At 44.3% G+C, this 14,917-nt stretch overlaps 1 protein-coding gene across 2 annotated transcripts in view; it reads right to left on the bottom strand.

Annotated features, from left to right (window-relative positions):
- Positions 1-14,021: 14,021 nt before the first annotated feature.
- Narf (nuclear prelamin A recognition factor) overlaps positions 14,022-14,917 on the bottom strand; it is a 29,720-nt gene continuing 28,824 nt past the window's right edge. For both annotated transcript variants that reach the window (XM_004655033.2, XM_045158182.1), the window contains exon 11: positions 14,022-14,735. In XM_004655033.2, coding sequence (XP_004655090.2) covers positions 14,494-14,735 — 242 coding nt within the window. In that variant the 3' untranslated portion in view covers positions 14,022-14,493. The remainder of the gene's footprint in view (positions 14,736-14,917) is intronic.

Below are 14,917 nucleotides of genomic sequence, written 5' to 3'. Positions count from 1 at the left end.
AGAGTTTTTTAGTTCATTGGCTATGTTCTTCATTGCTAGTAATTCTGAATGGTTTTTCTTTATTATTTTCATTTCCTTACCTATAGGTTTTTTTTGTTTTTTGAGGTAGGGTCTCACTTCAGCCCAGGCTGACCTGGAATTCACTATGGAGTCTCAGGGTGGCCTCAAACTCATGGCAATCCTCCTACCTCTGCCACCCGAGTGCTGGGAGTAAAGGCATGTGCCACCACGCCTGGCTACTTATAGGTCTTGTATTGACCTTCTCATTTCATTAAATTTGTTTCCTGTGTCTTCTTTGATTCCTTTGATTTCCTATTTCATTCCTTTGATTTTCTTGAAAATATTTATAATCATTTTTTTGAATTCTTTCTCAGGCATTTCCTCTAAATCAATCTCATTGGAGGTCATTTCTGATGCATTAATACTTTTTGATGGATTTATATTATCTTAATTTTTTGTGTTTCTTGTGTGATAATGTACATATTTTTGCATTTTGGATTAATTTAATGCTTGAATTTTCTAATTAGCTGCAGTATTATTGGATGTATCAATCAATCTGATGTTATATATAGTCAGGGTAGGAGCTTAAGGTGCTAGGAATGGCTCTTAAGACCCTCAGAGTAACTACAAAAGTGACCTTAGATGTTGGGTGTGCCTGCTATGAAAGTATTCAAGAAGTCTGAGTGGAACAAAATACTGATTCTAAAATTTAACTAAACAACGTACACATTCAATGAAAAACAGCACAAAGTATTTATGCAAAAGTAGATGTAACTATAAGATCCTGAAACGAAGTCATAGTCCCTTAGGATGTGTGTTGCCCCACACCCTAAATCCTGTCAACTAGGAGGCTGATGTCTGGTCTGTTGAGGGTTCCAAGTCAGCTAGTGACCATGTGAGACCCTTCCCTGGTGTAATCCCAGTTACCTTTTGGGATGATTTTGGTCTCAATTATGCTGCACTCCTGCTTGGGTCCCTCTTTGTTGTGCTGTGGCTTCAGGTAGGCTGGCTGGGTCGCTGGATCACTGCTCTGATCACCTTCCAGGTGCTGTGTAAGTGAGCTCCCTTTCCCAGGTCTCTGGTGCTTGCTGTCACTTATGCTGGTGGTGGGGGAGGGGATGCTGTGGATGGTGGCTGATGTTTTCCTAGTGGTCCTTGCAATCGTCTTCCTCACGAGCTGCTCCTCCATTCTTCCCTACCGTCCTCCCTTCATATTTCTTGAGTGTGCGAGGAGCTCTAGTGTGAATGGGAGAGTCTCCTCACCTGGCTTATCCTGTAGCTCAGGCCAACCATGCGGACCTGGTGCCTCTGGAGCTGGAGCCTCTTCTGCCTGCCTATGGGGGCTGTAGATGCTATGGATCTCTTCTATGTCTCTGCTGCAGTTGGTAATTTATTATACAGCTCATTTTTTAGTAGAAGAGTGTATTTTGATGTTTTTTGGGGGGAGCTTTTTCTACCCTAGGTTGTTTGGCATGATTCCTATGCCCTATGCCGCCATCTTAACCAGAAGTCTAAATAGGTAATTATTTAAAGAAATTTATACTGTAACAATCCCATCTTTTTTAAAAAAATATTCATTTTATTTATTTATTTGAGAGAGAGAGAGAGAGAGAGAGAGAGAGAAAGAGAGAATGGGCATGCTAGTGCTTCTAGCCACTGCCAACGAGACGTATGCATGTGTCTGAAGTTCATTTTCAGCATCTATTTACGTAGGTTCTGGGAAATGGAGCCTCAAACCGGGGTCCTAAGGCTTCACAGGCAAGCACTTAACCACTAAGCCATCTCTCCAGCCCATAGATAATTTTTAACAGGGTGCATGTCTTTTGACAAGATAACTCCAGCTCTGAGTGGTGATGCGTGCCTTTAATCTCAGTACTTCAGAGGTAGGAAGATCCATGATTTCAAAGGCAAGCTTGAGACTACATAGTGAATTCCAGGTCAGCCACTGCTAGGGGGAGACCCTGCATCAAAAAAGTAAATTGTAGGCTGGAGAGATGGATTAGCGGTTAAGCACTTGCCTGTGAAACCTTAGGACTCCAGTTCAAGGCTCGACTCCCAGGACCCACGTTAGCCAGATGCACAAGGGGGTGCACACATCTGCAGTTCATTTGCAGTGGCTGGAAGCCCTGGCGCGCCCATTCTCTCTCTCTCTCTGTTTCTGCCTCTTTCTCTGTTGCTCTCAAATAAAAAAATCAAAATAAACAAAAATAATTTTTTTAAAAAAGTGAATTGCCGGGCGTGGTGGCGCACGCCTTTAATCCCAGCACTCGGGAGGCAGAGGTAGGAGGATTGCTGTGAGTTCGAGGCCACCCTGAGACTCCATAGTGAAGTCCAGGTCAGCCTGGGCTACAGAGAGACCCTACCTTGAAAAAAAAAAGTAAGTTGTAGTCTGGAGGAATGTCTTAGCGGTTAAGGCATTTTCCTGCAAGGCCAAAGGACCCAGGTTCGATTCCCCAGGACTCATGTTAGCCAGATACACAAGGGGGCACACACATCTGGAATTCGTTTGCAGTAGCTGGAGGCCCTGGAGTGCCCATTCTCAATCTCTCTCTCCCTCTTTCTCTTTAAAATAAATAAATAAATAAAAATAAAACATTAAAAAAGTCTTTTAAAAAAGTAAATTGTTCCAGGCATGGTGCCTGGTGCCTTTAATGCCAACACTCAGGAGGCAGAGGTAGGAGGATCACCAAGAGTTTGAGGCCATCCTGAGACTACATAGTTAATTCCAGGTCAGCCTGAACCAGAGACCCTACCTTGAAAAACAAAACAAAAAACAACAACAACAAAAAAAGTAAATTAGGGCTGGAGTGATGTAAAAGTGCTTGCCTGTGAAGTCTAAGGACCACAGTTCAAGGCGCTATTCCCCAGTACCCACGTAAGGCAGATCCACAAGGTAGTGTATGCGTCTGAAGTTCGTTTTCAGTGGCTGGAGGCCCTGATGCACCCATTCTCTCTCTGTCCCTTTCTTCCTCCCTCTCTCTCTCTCTCTCTCTCTCTCACCATGAGTTTAAGGCCAGCCTGAGATTACATAGTGAATTCCAGGTCAGCCTGGGCTAGAGTGAGACCCTACCTTGAAAAACAAAACAAAACAAAAACGTCTCAAAGTGAGGTCAGGGGAAGAGATTGAGTAAAGGAAAGGTGGAGGGAAGACTAATCAAAATCTAAGAGGGTATAAATAAATCATATGGAAACCTACTTTTTTGGACAATGGAACATTCAGGAGCCATAGATTGTTGCTAGATTATTTTCACTGCCAGTGATGGGATACCTTCCAGTGAGTTGTTGGCCAGGGACATTCCTGATGCCCCCAAAACATTATAGGCCATTGCCAAGGCCTTTGGTTTCCCACCAGGAATCAATGGTAAGACCCTATTGCTGAAGACTCCACATACTTGGGCTGCAAGGCCACTGAGAAATCCTGCTGGAATTGAGCTGATAACCTTCTCCATGTAGACCAGCTGACAGAAAGCTGGAAGAAGCCATTCTACATGCAGTTCAGTGGGAGAAAGGGAAACCACCAGTGAAGATTCTCAACAGTGGACACTGAAAGCCTTGAAATTGGCCACCCAGATCAAATTAGCCAATGGTTGCAATAGTGGCATGTCTGTCATGGTGGAAACCAACTGCCCTCCAATTGGACTGGAGGCCTGCTCCATGGGAGGGAATACATCCCTGATACAGAAAACTTAAAACAGGGGTAGCCATGAGCCTTAGGAGTGTGACATCTGCTGATGTCTGGATAAATGTGTATACTATGCTTATCAAACTGTCCAGTAAGCACTTCTCTTAATAGTCATACCCTTATTTATTTATTTACTTTATTTATTTATTTATTTATTGGTTTTTTGAGGTAGGGTCTCACTCTGGTCCAGGCTGACCTGGAATTAACTCTGTCATCTCAGGGTGGCCTTGAACTCATGGCAATCCCCCTACCTCTGCCTCCCGAGTGCTGGGATTAAAGGCGTGCGCCACCACGCCCGGCTAGTCATACCCTTATATTAGTGCTACTCTCATATTGGGTAGAGAATCTGCTCTTTTCAGATGGCGGTGACCTTGGGACGACTCAGGTGGTATCATAGTGCTGGAAAGAAGTGACTGGAGTACTGAGTAACATCTCGATCACATCTTCCAAGGCTCAGGGTCTAATGCAGAAGAGGTGGCAGAAAGAATGTAAGAGCCAAAGGAAGGGTAGGACTCCTTACAACGTGCTCCCTCCAGACATAAAATGGCCTCGATATCTATGACCGCACAGTGCCTGACACTACCTGCACAAGACCATCATAAGAGGAGGAAAAGATCATGACATCAAAATAAAAGAGAGACTGATTGAGATGGGGAGGGGGTATGAATAAGAATGGAATTTTAAAGGGGAAAGTGGGGGGAGGGAGGGTATTAACATGGTTTATTTTTTATAATCATGGAAAATGTTAATAAAAATTGATTATAAAAATAAAATCTTCCTGCAACCAAAAAGAAAAAAAAATTTAAAAGTAAGTTATTTATAATCACTGTTTAGGAAAAAAAAAATAAACCTTTTAATACCAGCACTCGGGTGGCAGAGGTAGGAGGATCACTGTGAGTTCAAGCCACCCTGAAACTACATAGTGAATTCCAGGTTAACCTGGCCTAGAGTGAGACTCTACCTGGAAAAGAAAAAAAAAAAAAAAGTGTTGGGAAAATAGCTTAGTGGCTAAAAGTAAACCTACCAGCCTGGATTGCCTCAAGTTTGATTCCCCAGTAACCCACATAAAGCTGGAGAGATATTTGTTCACAGCACAAGAAGCCCTCACACACATAGATCACACACATACTCTCTCCCCTCCCCAACTACACAGATAAATAAAAACAAAAAAGTGGAGCTGGGCTGGAGAGATGGCTTAGCAATTAAAGCGCTTGCAGGTAAAGCCAAAGGACCCAGATTAACTCCTTAGTACCCACATAAAGCCAGATGCACTAGGTGGCACGTATGGAGTTTGTTTGCAGTGGCTAGAGACCTTGGGGTGCCCATTCTCTCTCTCACCATTTGCCTTTTTCTCTCACTTTCTCACAAACAAATATATATTTTTTAAACCAGGGCTCAGTGTAGAACACTTACATATCATGCGTAAAGCCCTGGTTTCTGTTGCATGAATTGTAGGAAAAAAGGAAAGAGGCCTGGAGACATCACTGAATGGTTAAAGGCACTTGCTACCAAAGGTTGCCCTCCTCTTCGAGTCCCCAGTGCCCAAGTAAAGCCAGATGCATGATGTGGCACATGCAAGTGGAGTTTGTTCACAGTGGGCAAGAGGCCTTGGTGTGCCTCTTCTGTCCTTTGCAAATAATTTTTTTTTTTTTAAAGAGGACTGGAGAGATAGCATAGCAGTTAAGGAGCTTGGCTGCAAAGCCTAAGGACTCAGGTTTGATTCCCCAGTACCCATGTAAGTCTGAAGTTCCTTTGCAGTGGCTGGAGGCCCTGATATGCCCATTCTCTCTCTCACTTTCTATTTGCCTCTTTCTGTGTAAATAAATAAGAAGTGGTGGATAGATGGCTTAGCGTTTGAGGTGCTTGCTGGCAAAACCAAAGGACCCAGGTTCAATTCCCCAGTGCCTATATAAAGTCAGATGCACAAGGTGGTGCATGCATGTGGAGTCCATTTGCAATGACTAGAGGCCCTGGTGCCCCAATTCTCTCTCTCTCAAATAAGTAATTAAAAAAAAAAAAAGAGGTTAGAGAGATGTCTTAGTGGTTAAGGTGCTTGCCTGCAAAACCTAAGGGCCCTTGTTCTGCTCCCCAGTTCCCACATAAGCCAGATGCACAAGGTGATGCAAGGTCATGCATTCACATGAGGTTGCACATGCACACAAGGTGGTGCATGCATCTGGAATTCAATTGCAGTGGCTGAAGGCCCTGGCACACCAATTCTTTCTCTTAAAACAACAACAAAAAAGAACCTTGCATGGTGGTCCACACCTTTAATCCCAGCACTTGAGAGGCAGAGGTAGGAGGATTGCTGTGAGTTCTAGGCCACCCTGAGACTACATAGTGAAGTCCAGGTCAGCCTGGGCTATAGTAAAACCCTACCTCAACACCCCCTCCAAAATAAAAGGAAAGGAAGAAAAAACAAATCTACGCATGATTTTACATCAGTAGTGGTCAGTTGAATATTTAAATTGACATATGCACATTGAAATGTCTTTTTTTTTTTTTTAAATGAGAGGGGTGAATTTTACTTTATATGATGAGGGCCATCAAATGTGAGGTGCACACAGCTGGTCCATGGCCTACATCTCAGGAAAGATCAGAAAACAAAAAAAGAATGCTGACAGAATATTTTTTTCTTTCTCTTTCAGTACTGTAGATTGAACCCAAAGCTCAAACATGTTAGTCACATGCAATACTACTGAGCTATGTCCCCAGCCCTGGTAGAATAATTTCTAAATTGTCAGTAATATAAAGTAAATTGGTTCTTATTGTTGGTGTTTTGAGGTAGGGTCTTGCTCTACCCCAGGCTGACCTTGAACTCATAGTGATCCTCCTATCTCAGCCTCTCAACTGCTGGGATTAAAGGTGTGGACTACTATGCCTGGTGTGAAGGTTTGATTCAGGTTTCCCCCATAAATTTAGGTGTTCTGATTGCTAGGTCCTGAGCTGATGGCAATTTGGGAATTAAAGCCCCCCGGAGGCAGTATGTTGTTGAGGGCAGGCTTCTGGGTGTTATAGTCAGCTTCCTCTTGGCAGTGTTTGGCACACTCTTCTGCTGTGTTGTTATCCATCTAATGTTGGCCAGAAAGTGATGTCCACCCTCTCTCTTATGCCATCATTTCCCCCTGTCATCATGGAGCTTCCCCTCAAGTCTGTAAGCCAAAATAAACCCTTCCCCCCCCCCCAAGCTTCTCTTGATCAAGTGTTTTCTGCCAGCAATGTGAACCTGACTGCAACACCTGGCTTTATTATTTATTTATTTGTTGCTAATAGATTTTTTTTTTTGGTTTTTTGAGGTAGGGTTTCACTCTGGTCCAGGCTGACCTGGAATTAGCTCTGTAGTCTCAGGGTGGCCTTGAACTCATGGTGATCCTCCTACCTCTGCCTCCCGAGTGCTAGGATTAAAGGGGTGCGCCACCATGCCCGGCAGTTTTTTTTTTTTTTTTTTTTAAGAGGGAGAGAGACACAGACCTAGAGAATGGACAACACCTGCAAACTAACTCCAGATGCATGTGCCACCTTGTGCATCTGGCTTTTCATTGGTACTGAGAAATAAAACCAGGATCCTAAGGCCTTTCAATATATCACCAAAACATTCACATATATTGATGCTTTAAGTTGGTATACCAAAAATATTTTAAAAGCAAAATTAAGAATAAAAAATTGAAAGCCAGGCATGGTGGCACATGCCTTTAATCCCAGCACTCGGGAGGCAGAGATAGGAGATTGCTGTGAGTTTGAGGCCACCCTGAGACTACACAGTGAATTCTAGGTCAGCCTGGGCTAGAGTGAGACCCTACCTCAAAAAACAAAAACAACAACAAAATATTGAAGTGGCCACAAAGTTTATATATTTTGAATTTTACATTGTTTTGGTCTTACAAGACAACATACAAAAATAAACATGAAAGCTGGGTGTGGTGGCACATGCCTTTAATTCCAGCACTTGGGAGACAGTGGTAGGTCTGCCATGAGTTGAGGCCACCCTGAGACTACATAATGAATTCCAGGTCAGCCTGGGCTAGAGTGAGACCCTGCCTTAAAAAAAAAAAAAAAAAAAAAAAGAGCTGGATGTGGTGGCTCACACCTTTAATCCCAGCACTCAGAAGGCAGAGGTAGGATTGCTTTGAGTTCAGGGCCACCCTGAGAATTCAGAGTGAGACCCTACCTCAAAAAAACAAAACAAAACAAAAAGGTATGAAAACATTATGGACACCCATAACAAATACATAAATCCTACGTGCACCTTAAGAACATTACGTTGCAGGGCTGGAGAGATGGACTAGCAGTTAAGGCGCTTGCCTGAGACCTAAGAACCCAGGTTCAATTCTCCAGTACCTAGGTACATAAGGTAGCACATGTGTCTGGAGTTCATTTGCAGTGGCTGTAGGCCCTGTCATGCCCATTCTCTCTCAAATAAATAAGAAAAACAAATTCACAAAACAATAATCCGGGGTACCCTAAATTTATTGGTGCTTTGGCGTATTGGTAATGAGTCCCAAAATTACTGTTTAGGACAGGAGCGATGGCTTACTGGTTAAGGTGCTTGCCTGCGAAACCCAAGTACCCACGTAAACCAGATGCACAAGGTGGTGCACGTGTCTGGCATTTTTTTCTGTGGCTGGAGGCTCTGGCACGCCCCTTTTTGTCTCTCTCTCTTCTCTTTTTCAATAAATGAATAAATATTTCAGAAAACAATGCCCGTTTCATCATCACACAGGGTCCGCACTTCCTTCAGTCTTCATTCCATCGCGGCCTTTCCGCATTGTCCCCTGGAGGGCATTCCCGGCGGCAGGAATGGGGCCCAGAACTAGCTGAAAGGCTTGGCCCCGGTTCCTGGGCATCGGCAGTCCAGGGCGCAGGCGCAAGCATGCCGCGCAGCGGGGCCACAGCGTGTGAGCGTGTGACCCTCGAAGTGCTGGAGTTTACCCGGCCTTGGGGGAGTTTCCGCTTGTGAGGAGGATCTATCTCACCGCCGGAAACACGACGCAACGTTCTCATCAAGAGCTATTCGGGCCCTCGTCCGTCCTTCGGGGCTTGGACGATGAAGCCGATTTCGGAGGCAGGGCCGGCTAGGGGCGTTCCCGGAAGCGGAGCCGCGTGGCCGGCTGGGCGAGGAGCAGAGCAGTGTTGAGCACCCTGCCCCTTAGCCTCAGGGTCCCTGCTCTGTGACCGGAGTCTGGACGACCTCGTCCACTCAAAGGCTTTGCCCTAGAGGGGACATCTCAAATCCTGTGCCTATCACAGGCCATTCACGGAGCTCCCCCTCACCCTGCCAGTCATGTGGTGTGAGAGCCGCACCGGCTCCTCCTCTGACTGCCTGTATGCCTGGATTTAGGAAGACTCAGACAAGAGCCCCTCGGCCCCCCTTTCCACCTCAAGGCTCAGGCTGGCGTGTCCCAATCTGCGGGCTTTGCCCCCTTCTCACCCAGTACTCACACATCTGTAGCGTTTGAGGACATCTAGTGCCCCTCAGATCCACTCTGCTTCTCTCTTATCGGAGAAAGGACAGGAGAGCTAGGGCTACACAAAATGGAAGGCTGAGATAGGTATTTCTCAGCCCTCTCTCACAAGGGCAACCACAGCTAGTTTCTGCTTTGGCAGCTCATTCCACCCACTGGAACTCAGATTCCAGCTTCCCTGCTGTGGTGCTTGGGGAGGAGGGGAGTGGTCACCCTGCCCATAATAGTTCACTAAGAGCTAAGGGATGCTGCTCAGTATAGAAACATACTTAGCATGCCTGGGGCACTAAGTATGAAACATCCCCATTACTGCAAGAAAAATGATTAAGAACAAAAATTAAAAATTTATTAAACTAGCTGGCATCCTCATAATGACTATTTTGAAGCATTTTCCCCCTCGATGTATCTAGTGGCTCAAAAAAATTGATGCACTGTTTGCAATTGCAAGTCCCATTGACGTCTTTGTTGTTTTTTTTCAAGATAGGGTCGCACTGTAGCCCAGTCTCAGGCTGGTCTCGAACTCACAATGATACTACTTCTGTCTCTTGAGTACTGTGATTAAAGGTGTGCACTAAATACCTGGTTCTTTTTTTTTGGGGGGGGGGCTTCTTTTTTTAAAAATTATTTTATTTATTTATTTCAAAGTGACAGAGAAAGAGGCAGATAGAGAGAGAATGGGCGTGCCAGGGCCTCCAGCCACTGCAAAGGAACTCCAGATGAGTGCGCCCCCTTGTGCATCTGGCTAACGTGGGTCCTGGGGAATTGAGCCTCCAACTGGAGTCCTTAGGCTTCACAGGCAAGCGCTTAACCGCTAAGCCATCTCTCCAGCCCGGGGGGCTTCTTTTTGGTGTGTGTATGGTGTGCATGTTCATATGCATGCAGGCAAAAATTGACATCAGAAGTTTCCCCCAATCACTCTCCACCTTATTGTTGAGGCAGTCTTGCTGAATCCAGAGCTCAAAGATTCAGCTATACAAGCTACTTGGACACACACACACAATTATATATGTATTACATACATGTTATATATATATATATATATATATATATATGTATATATATATATATATATACATACATACATACCATACATACACACATACATACACACACACATACATACACACATACATACATACATCATTCATTCAGCCATGGTGGCCCACGCCTCCAATCCCACGACTTCGGAGGAGAATCTCTGTGAGTTCAAGAACAACCTGGGACACAGAGCGAGTTCCAGGTTAGCCTAAACTAGACTGAGACCCTACCTGGAAAAAAAATATAAAGCTCCTGGGAATCCCATCTCTGCCTCCTCAGCCCTAGTATTACAGGCTTACAACACCATGCTTGGCATTTATGTGACTACTGAGGATCTAAATTTGGGTCCTCATGTTTGTATAGCAAGCACTCTACTCATTGAGCCATCTCCTCAGCCTTTTATTTTCCAAATCAAGACATTTAGTAATCCAGGGTAATCTCAAATTCCTATTTAGCCAAGGATAAACTTGGACTCCTGATCCTCCTCCCTCCACCTCTCAAGGGCTGGGATCAGAGATGCAACACTGTAGCCTGCTGGAGCATTCCTCACTAACTGACCTTTTGTTTTTTTGAGATAGGATCTTTTAGCCCAGGATGATCTCAAACTCACAGCACTCCTCTTACTTCTGCCTGAGTGCTGGGATTAAAGGTATACAGGTTGGAGAGATGGTTTAGCAGTTAAGGCTCTTGCCTGCAAAGCCTAAGGACCCAGGTTCAATTCTCCAGTACCCATATAAGTCAGATGGACAAGGTGGCACATGTGTATGGAGTTTATTTGCAAGTGGCTAGAGGCCCTGGCTTGCCTGTTCTCTCCATCTATCTGCCTCTTTCTCTCTCAAGTAAATAAGTAAATAAAAATTTAGCCCAGTATGGTGGCACACATCTTTTCATTCTAGCACTCAGGAAGCAAAGGTAGGACAACTGCCATGAATTCAAGGCCACCCTCAGACTCCATAGTGAATTCCAGGTCAGCCTGAGCTAGAGTCAAAAAAAAAAAAAAAAAAAAATCAAAGAAAGAAAAGAAAAAGATTTAAGGTTTAGAGAGACTTTGTTAGGTTAAGAGGAGAAGGAAAAGAGTTCCTGTCATGTGGAAGACTATAGAGAATAAAGCCCCAATTAAATATTTTAAAAGATGAAGAATTAGAGCTGGAGAGCTGGCTCAGTGGTTAAGACACTTGCCAGCAATGCCTAAAGACCCAGGTTCAATTCACCAGATCCCATGTAAGCACCAGGTGCACATGCTGGCACATGCATCTGGAGTTTGTTTGCAGTGGCTAGAGGTCCTGGTATCTCTCTTTCCCTCTCTCTCTAGTAAGTTATACACACACACACACACACACACACGTACATATATATATATGTTTTATATATGTGTGTGTGTGTGTGTGTGTGTGTGTATATATATATATATATATATATATATTTTTTTTTTTTTAAAGATGCAGGGCTGGAGAGATGGCTTGGTGGTTAAGGCATTTGCCTGCAAAGCCAAAGGATCCTGGTTCTACTCTCCAGGACCCACACAAACCAGATGCATAAGGGGGCACATGCCTCTGGAGTTCATTTACAGTGACTGGAGGCCCTGGCATGCCTATTCTCTCTCTTTCCTTCTTTCTTCCTCTCAAATAAATAAATAAATAAATATTTTTTTAAAAAAAGATGCAGAATTAGCTTGCACTGTGTTGCTCAGTGGAAGAGTACTTGCCTTGCATGGGCAAAAAAAACTGGGCTATGAGTCATTTTCATATGACAAAATAGGTTTCCCACTGTCCAAGGACCACTTTAGGGTATGCAGATTATGTTCTCTGACTACCTGTTTTTAGAAAAAGGACAGGAACTCAGATTTTTCTGGATTTTTTTTTTCTTGAGACAGTCTTACTATGTAGCCCAAGTTGGCCTTGACCTTCTTGCTCAGCCTGAGCCCTGGGATCATAGGCATGCAACGCCATGCCATGTTCCAGATCCTAATACTTTATATATATAAATAAATAGGGGCTGGAGGGATGGCTTAGTGGTTAAGGCATTTGCCTGAAAAGACAAAGGACCCGGGTTTGATTACCCAGGACACACATAAACCAGATGCCCAAGGGGGTGCATGTGTCTGGAGTTTGTTTGCAGTGGCAGGAGGCTCTAGCACTCCCATTCTTTCTCTCTCACTTTGCCTCTTTCCCTCTCAAATAAATAAAGGTGCTTGCCTGCCAAGCTGGAAGACCTATGTTCAACTCCCCAGAACCCATGTATACAAATAAATCTGAAATAAATCAATAAATAAATCTGAAATAAATCAATAAAAATTTTTTAAAAATATATTTAAAAAAAAAAACAGGGGTGGTGGTGTAACCTTTAATCCTAGTACTCAGGAGGCAGAGGCGGGAGGATCACTGAGTTCCAGGGACTACAGAGTGATTTCTAGGTCAGTCTGGGCTAGAGTGACCCCTACCTCAAGAGAAAAAAAAAAAAAAAGGTCATGGCTGAACTGAGAAAATTGCTTGTGCCTAGTAGAAGTGCTCAGCAGCACTAGAACTCAGACTGCTCGGTACGACTATAGTTACTCAGCAGGCATGTCTTATCCTCTTATGTTGGGACCAAAGACATTCACCAGTAGACACTGTCACCTCGACTGCACTGCAATTGCTGTGCTTCCCTGACCAGGGATTATCTTTTTCTTCATTTTTTTTTTTAATTTTTGTTGATTTTTATTTATTTATTTGACAGCAATAGACAGAGAGAAAGAGACAGATAGAAAGAATGGGCACGCCAGGGCCTCCAGCCACTGCAAACAAACTCCAGATGCATGTGCCTCCTTGTGCATCTGGCTAATGTGGGTCCTGGGGAATGGAGCCTCGAACCAGGGTCCTCAGGCTTCACAGGCAAGCACCTAACTGTTAAGCCATCTCTCCAGCCCCGTTTTTTTTTTTTTTTTTTTTTTTTTTTTGAGGTAGGGTCTCACTCTAACTCAGACTGACCTGGAACTCACTATGTAGTCTCAGGGTGGCCTCAAACTCATGGCGATCCTCCTACCTCTGCTTCCTGGGTGCTGGGATTAAAGGCGTGGGCCACCATACCCAGTATCTCCCCCTTTCTTTTTAAGGCATGCTCACATCATCTTGTGAAGGTACAAAGGAAACTGCCACAAAACACAAAGGGCTATGAAGCTGAAGAGATAAGCCTCACTTATGTAAGAAGACCATCTTGTCTGAGGTGAGGGCCACTAGGGAATTTAGGGGAGGCTGGATGTGAGCAAGCTACCTTCCCCTTCAGAGTCTATAAGCCCTCTTACAATACCACACCCTGAGTGGACAGTGCTCTTAATAATTCTCCACTTTGCTTGTTTTTCAATGTTCTTGGGGGCTGGTGAGATTGCTCAGCAGTTTGGTACTTGCCTGCAAAGCCTAATGATCCAGGCTCAATTCCCCAGTACCCACATAAAGACAGATGAACAAAGTGGCACATGGATATGGAGTTCATTTGCAGTGCCTAGAGGTCCTGACATGTTCATGTTCATGTTCTTTCTTTCTTTCTTTCTTTCTTTCTTTCTTTCTTTCTTTCTTTCTTTCTTTCTTTCTTTCTTTCTCTCTCTCTCTCTCTCTCTCTCTCTCTCTCTCTCTCTCTCTCTCTCTCTCTCCTTGCAAATAAATAAAATATGTAATGATTTTGGGATTGAACCCAGGGCTAGACAAATGCTTCACTTTGATGTCTGCCACCCTGATAAGATTTTTCCCTTGTCATGACTCATGTCCATCTCAAAGGCTGAATGCACAGGGCAATGGAGGTTAGTCACTTACCAATGTCCACGTTGCCCCAGTGGGCCAAGTGGAATGGCTGCTATCCTTTGTTAATTGTAACACAGACTATCAAAATTTATTATTTTCAAGATTGTATATGAATAAAAATAAGACAAATGGGAGGGAAGCCGGGCCTATGTATTGGCTAGCAGGTGTCCACAGCACAGCAGCCTGGCCCTGCCTCCATTTCTGCAGCAATGATGTGTGGCATGTGAATTACAATTCAGGGATCTTAGCTCTTCCAAGACTCATTTGGATTTTTTTTTTTTTTTTAATCTAAAGACAGTAGTCTATCTCCATTCTTGCTCTTTGGGATTTTTCTCACAATCTTGGGATGAAAGGATACTCTGGCTGGAGAAGTGCTTCTCCTATGTGAAAACATTCCACTCCTGAACACACTACAAAGATAGCACCACATGCAACTGTGTGTCAGCAGAGAACTCTCAAAAGCAGAATGACCCCACTGTTTCTTGAAGTGCCCAATACACTGCCCTCAGGAGTGCTCCCCACTCCTGTCCTGGCTTTGTCACCACTTGATGTCCAGGTTGTCTTTGCTGGGCTCTGGGCTCTGGTATGTGGTGTGCAGCACATCCTGGACTTTGGAGGATTCGGTACCTTCCAGCCACTCCTGGTACAACTCCTGCAAATGTGCACTGCTCTCTGGGGGCCGCACAGGGATCTCAGAATAGATGCCTTCCATTTGCTGTAGCAGCACCCGGTCTGTGTGGCCATCTTCTGTCTGTGCTTGGCCTCTGCCATTTAAGCATCCTGAAAGAAAAATACAGGTAGGTATCTTCTTTGTTATGGGATACCAATTTCAAGGACTCTTTGCCTCAGAAGGAGAATTTGAGGACAGGTAAAGAATGAAAGAATGGGCTGGAGAGATGGCTTAGCTTTTGAGGCATTTGCCTGAAAAGCCAAAGAACCCATGTTCGATTCTCCAGGACTCA

This window comes from Jaculus jaculus, chromosome 9 (genome assembly GCF_020740685.1).
Source record: "Jaculus jaculus isolate mJacJac1 chromosome 9, mJacJac1.mat.Y.cur, whole genome shotgun sequence".
NCBI classification, from domain to species: Eukaryota; Metazoa; Chordata; class Mammalia; order Rodentia; family Dipodidae; genus Jaculus; species Jaculus jaculus.
This window is presented reverse-complemented; position numbering and strand designations above follow the sequence as displayed.